Genomic DNA, 6,423 nt, shown 5'->3' with positions numbered 1-6,423 from the left:
TACAAAATGTAAAGCTTCATAGGATTCTATCATTAGACCTTTTCGCTTTACTCATGGCCACAGTTCTTCCTGGTATGTACAGGCCAGCAGTTAAGGACTCTAAAGACACACAAAACAGCACAACTCAAAACATGATCAACAGCGCAGAGGAAGAACCCACTGCATTCTCCAGCTATACGCGAAATGCATAGTCTAAAAGGAATGAAGTTCATTGCATAAACCACTGCATTTTTCAGTTACACAAAATGCATGATCCAAAAAATTGCACGATCATCGACTCATTGCGAGAACCCTACAGTGAAATGCATTGTCTACGAAGCCGTGGCATTCACATCGCAGGGATGAATGTCAGAAGAGCTACTACATTCAGCATCACTACAATATTGTTCAGCCATTGGACCCAACGCTTTCAGTAGTTCTGAATCATAGAACCGCGAACACGAGAGCTGCTGAGTTTCTGAATCTATATCTATCTATAGGCAAAAGTAGGCGTCCAGTTCTGCTGCCATCGTATCCGAGGTGGAGAAACTTGTGAACTGTCAGGACACCGGCTCTGATCTTCCTCTACTCCGCGTAGATATCTGGGTGTCGCAGATCATCGTAGGCTGAAATAGCAGAAATTATGAGCCAGTTAGGTGGCACGCCAATAATCAATAACATGATCAAGAAGGCAAAACCTGAAGCAATATAATGTGCAAGGAACTAAGCTTTATGTAGTATTGAAAGACACTACCTGACTTTCATTAACTGATAAGAAAATTAGTATCTTCTCTGCAAAGGTGAATAAGATGACTGAACTTGATTTGGCCTATAACTTGCATAATTTCTACTAGCGGCAAATGTTACGAACTGGACAAACTGAATCTTCTGAATCAAGGACAGAAATGTTCAACTAGCTTCAGTCCATTTTTTACCATGTGTACATACTGATAAATCCACATGCCGCCTACTATTTACATCCAACTACTCTTACTTATCTATAAGATCACAACAGTTCCAGACAGCTCTCAAGTCCTAACAAAATGAATCATAATATCATTTTTCCAAGCACGATCAGATTAGCACTCCACTAAAGTAAGACCACAAACATCATGTTCATGCAGCAAAATATATCAACACCAACATGTGTGCATTGCTGATAACAGATTCAAGAACAACACTAGTACACTACAATTCTATACAAAGAAGATCAGCAGGAAAGCAGATGAATAATTTAAATCTCAGACCAAATTTGGAGCTCATGTGCAGAAATAAGGTTTAATTTAATATTTTTTGGAACCTGAATTTTGTTCACATATTATTCAACACGAGTAAAATGGACTAAATCAAACGGATATCTCACCATCTTCTCTGTTAAGGCTGAAAAGAGATGAATCAACTGATTTGGAGTTTTAAATTCTACAGTGAGTAATTTTCCCAATAACAGATTACAACAGCTGCAGACAATTCCCAAGACCTAACAGTTTCAGACTACAATAGTTTCAGTTTATTACGTATTATTTTCAGACGACAACACTTTCAGTAAACTGTTCTAAGACTGAAGTTTCAGCTAACTGTTTCAAGCACAAGCAGATTAGCACCCCACCAAAATAAACCCCACAAAATCATTGATCATGCATAACAAATTCACTTGTTGCCACCGTGAGTAGATACTTAGGAAGTTGGGGGATGGAGAGAGGGTCTCACCACGAATCTCGTCCTCGAGGATGACAATCTCGAGGGTCTCGCCGTAGCCGCCATGGGGCAGGTCGACGACGAGCGGGGTCAGCCTCCCGTAGCGGCCCGCTCGGACGCACATGGCGATGTTCTGGTAGTACAGGTTGATGCTGGTGCGCATCACCACCTGGTTCCTCAGACGGAACACGGACCTCCCCCTGAACCAGAACTCGCGCCAGCCGGCGCTGTCCTCGGGGTAGTCCCCGCCGAGCGTCGGAGTGTACCGGATCCGCCGTCCCGGCTCCGTGAACATGTGGGAGAGGAATCTTGGGAGAGTCTGCAGTTGAATCGCAGAGAACCATGGTTATGTTCGGGAGATCAAGAACTGCTCGAAAATTTGGCAAGAACAGAACTGCAGTTCAAATGAACGACGCCGAATAAGCCAATTCGCTCAATCGTAGGAGAATCAAGAAGCGGGTCATGGCGATCGAACTCACCGGAGGACGGCCATGAATGCCCGACTCTGCCGGGATGGGCTCGACGCCCCCGATCTGCCGTCCCGGCCCCCGGTTCATGAATATGTTGGAGAGGAATATCATTCCTGGGCGGGTCTGCAGTTGGACCATCAACCATGGTTATGTTCGGGAAATCAAGAACTGCTCCCAAAAATTTGGCAAGAAGAGAAGTGCAGCTGAAAGCCTGAAACTAGCACAGTTCGCAATCGCCGAAAGCAATTCAGCAGAGAAGCGGGTCATGGCGATCGATCGAACTCACCGGAAGCGGGCCAGGAATGGCAGGCATGCCAGCCTCTCTAGCGGGGATGGGCTCGACGACCCAGTGCATCATGGAGTTGACGTCGCCGTCGAGGCTGACGCCGGCGTTCCAGGGGAGGTACCTGCCGTTGGCGCGGAGGAAGCGGCCGCCCGCGTGGTGGAGCAGGACGACGTCGTCCGCGAAGCCCGGCCCGACGGCCCGCCACATGATGGCCCCCACCTCCGGCTGGTCGTAGTCGCGCAGCTCCGCGCGGAAGCCGCGGTGGCCTCGCCGCGCCGGCACGTCCGTGGCGCCGAGGTAGCGGCCGTAGGCGGCGCTGTGGAGGAGCAGGTACGGGCCGTCGTCGTCTTCGTCTCCGTCGGCGCGGTGGTAGATGTGCACCGTCCACGCCGCGTTCATGGAGGCCCGGACCTGGCTGAGGGTGACGCTCTCCCCGTCGGCGGCGGCGTGGAGGTAGGTGCGGGTGCGGTGCGCGCGGCTCCGCAGCCGCACGTGGTGCCCGTCGTGGAACTGGTTCATGGGTCACCGGCGCCGGAGAGCAGAGGCGGCGGGTGGGCTACTGCGCGGTGGGGAGAGGAGGGGTTCTTGGTTTGTTGGGGACTCCGGCGAGGAAAGCTGTTGGTTGCGGCGGTTGCGTTGGGCGCCAACGCGAGGTATTTCAAGGTGCCGCCGTCCCGGGCTTTGGGCGCGTGGTGGGCTTGCGGGCCGTTTCCTTAGCCCGGTCCACACAATCGAGGCTGGCACGCTGGCGGCTTTGCCGCTTTGAGTCTAGGAAGTTCTGATGACCTGCTGCGTTTGCTGAGCTGCTTGCTGTCCTGTGTCCCCTCAAAAAAAAAAACTTGCTGTCCTGTGTTTTTTTTAAGAAAAACTTTCAAATCATGGCAATACAACAAACACCACAAATAAAAAATACATCAAGATTCGTAGACCACCTAGCAACGATTACAAGCACCGAAGCGAGTCGAAGGCGCGCCGCCGTCATCACCCCTCCATCGCCGGAGCCGGGCACAACTTGTTGTAGTAGACAGTCGGGAAGTCGTCGTGCTAAGGCCCCACGGGACCAGCACCCCAGAACAGCAACCGCCGCCGATGAAAAATAATGTAGATCGAAAGGGTCCAAACCGAAGACACACGAACGTAGACGAACAATGACGAGATGCGAGCAAATCCATCAAAGATAGATCTGCCGGAGACACACCTCCACACGCCCACCAACGATACTAGACGCACCGCCGGAACGGGGGCTAGGCGGGGAGACCTTTATTCCATCTTCAGGGAGCCGCCGCCGTCTCGCCTTCCTGAGTAGGACACAAACCCTAACAAGATTGAAAACAACGACTAAAAACGGAGCCCCCCGCCGGCCCTTGCCAGGATCCACCGCGCCTTCATGGCCCTAGGGCCACCGGAGACGAGGCGAACCTGCACCAGCGCCGGCGAGAGGCACGAACCCTAACTTTCTTTCTTGGAAGAGGAGGAGGCGGAGCCCTGGCTCCCTCTCGTTTTGTGCTCGCATGACACCAGTGGTGGTGGTGTGCCGGTGTTTGCCAGTCTCATCTAATCTCATACCCATCCTTTTGATATTTCACTTTGTCTTGTGTAACTAAACTGTGTGATATGTGCATTGTTTGAAAATTGTGTGAAGTGGAGCTATCATGTCCTGCGATGGCCCTCCGTGTTTTGGCGGGACGGTTTAAACAACTTCACAACAATTGATTGTAATGGGTGTCATGGGTGGCATGGAATTCTTTTTGTCATGGCAATTTCATTATTTACACCACGGAAAAAATGTTCAGTTCACCATGTTAGTTTTTTGGTGGCATGGAAGTTTTGTCTAGATCGTGGCAGTTTTATTCATTAGACCATGGTACTTTTACTATTCAGACCATGTCAATTTTATTAGATATAGGCATTGGCAGTCTATTTTGTAGCACGACATTTTTTGTGCACCATTCAAATTTGTGACATGCTATCTTGTACCACAGCAATTGTACATGTTATGCAACATGGCATTGTTTTAGACCATGGCATTTTTATCGTTTTTATACCATGGAAATTTCAATTTAGGTAGTATGACATTTTTATCGTTTTTATACCATGGCAATTTCAATTTAGGTAGTATGACATTTTTTTAGTTTTTTCAGCACATGTTCATTTTTTGTCATGGCAAATAATCTTAAAAGTTGCCCTGTAAAAATCATGGCGATTTTTTAATTCTATCCTTTTTGTCTCATGGCATTTTTGTAATGTTCTAATAGTGTTTCATATATTCTGATGAGAATTTGTTACATTTTTTATTATGAGCAACATGGCAATTTTATTGATCAGATCATGGTGGTTTTCATCAATATATTACCATGGTGGGAAACCTTTTTTGAAATCATTAAGTTTTTTTAAGAAAAAATATGTTCTTTAAAGAGCATTTCTTTTCAAAGTTTGTTATTGGGATCTCTATCTTCAACATGGTATTTTTATTATTAAGAGTATGGAAATTTTATCATTAAGACAATGGCTTTTTTTATTAAGAGCATGACAAATTTTGTATCTATAGCTCAGTGATTTATTTTTAATGGCATGGCAATTTTACATTTTTGTATCATGGCAATGTTCTTTTTTTTTGATTTTTTTTGTCAGCAAAGGAAAAATATAGAGCACGGCAATTTTAGTTTGTATCATGGCATTTTTAGTTTTAATGTCATGGCATTTCCAATATTTTTTATCATGGCAAATTCCTTTTTGTTTTCAAAACTTTTCAACTTTCAATCACCCTCAACCATGACAATTTTCCTTTATATTGTTTATACATTTGTTTCAAATTTTCCATGTATGATACTATTGATTTTTATTTTTGCAACTAGCAGTTTTTGCTATACATATATTTTGTGTGTGTGTGTGTGTTCCTAGATATGTGCTATATACGAAATCCTAGTGACGTGGTAGTTTATATAATTTTTTAAAGAAATTTAGCACGTCAAATTATGTAATTTTTCTTTCCATGATATAGAACACCATTTCATAGGAATATATAGTACATGATCATCTTTTAACACGACTACATTTTATTTTATACATCATGGCTTTTTTTGTGTTGTTAAAATGAGGTCCAAAATACCAGTTTCTAAGGTTTAGTGGCGTCACAGAGAACTGGTTTTTTTTGGCCCATTGAAGACTCCGTTACACACAGGGGAGAAGGGTTCGCCGGAAAGACTCCGTTGCGCATAGGGCAGATAATTAGACTGAAATTGTCTCAAAAAAAGATAATTAGACTGAAATATTTTTCTCCTCTTTCTTATTATTTGATCTCACCGCATACGGACTATTGTATTTGTATTCCTTGATAAATATCAGATATTCCCTTTGATTTTCTTGTAAAAAATTACTTTTCAGAATTAAATACCATGATATGACAAGGATCCCAAAAATATTGTGTTTATTTTTTTATTTCCCCCATTTCTCTTCATATCCCATCCAGGGATTATATTATATATTCAGTTACTTTTCAGAACTAAATTCCATGATACGACAAGGATAACACTTTGTGGATACCAATTAGATACTCATATTTTTACTACCTAAGTGGACCGAATAAAAGCACTTGAAATCGTCATTTCCTATTTGGCACTTTAGGCGCCCGTTAATGTGCATTTTGCAAACGGGCGCCTGAAGCCAACCTGATGACTAACATCCTTTTAAATATTTTCTTATTTCATCTTTCTTTTTTTTTCTTTTTTTCCTTTTTCCTTTTTAATTTACGTTTTCCTTTTTCTTCTTCTTCTTCTTGGTTCGATGATTTTTTTTAATAATGCATGAACTTTTTCTTCAGATCGATGAACTTTTTTCCAATTCACTAAACCTTTTTAAATTTGGATGAACTTTTTGTCAAATTCAATAAACTTTTTTCAAAATTCGATGAACTTTTTTTCAAATTCAATGAACTTTTTTCAACTTGATGAACTTTTTTTAAAAAAAGTATACTTTTTTGTAAATCCATGAACT

The 6,423-nt window shown here is 43.6% G+C and overlaps 1 protein-coding gene across 1 annotated transcript; it reads right to left on the bottom strand.

Moving 5' to 3' along the window:
• Positions 1–317: 317 nt before the first annotated feature.
• Positions 318–3,046, bottom strand: LOC123184845 (uncharacterized). Its single transcript, XM_044596889.1, has 4 exons — positions 2,431–3,046; positions 2,154–2,267; positions 1,687–1,993; positions 318–605 (listed from the first exon to the last, which is right to left on the bottom strand). The coding sequence occupies exons 1-4, from the start codon at positions 2,947–2,949 to the stop codon at positions 565–567; spliced, it is 981 nt and encodes a 326-aa protein (XP_044452824.1). The 5' UTR covers positions 2,950–3,046; the 3' UTR covers positions 318–564.
• Positions 3,047–6,423: the final 3,377 nt, after the last annotated feature.

This window comes from Triticum aestivum, chromosome 2A, assembly GCF_018294505.1.
Source record: "Triticum aestivum cultivar Chinese Spring chromosome 2A, IWGSC CS RefSeq v2.1, whole genome shotgun sequence".
NCBI lineage: Eukaryota > Viridiplantae > Streptophyta > Magnoliopsida > Poales > Poaceae > Triticum > Triticum aestivum.
Note: the sequence above shows the minus strand (reverse complement) of the source record. Positions and strands in the feature narration are given on the sequence as shown.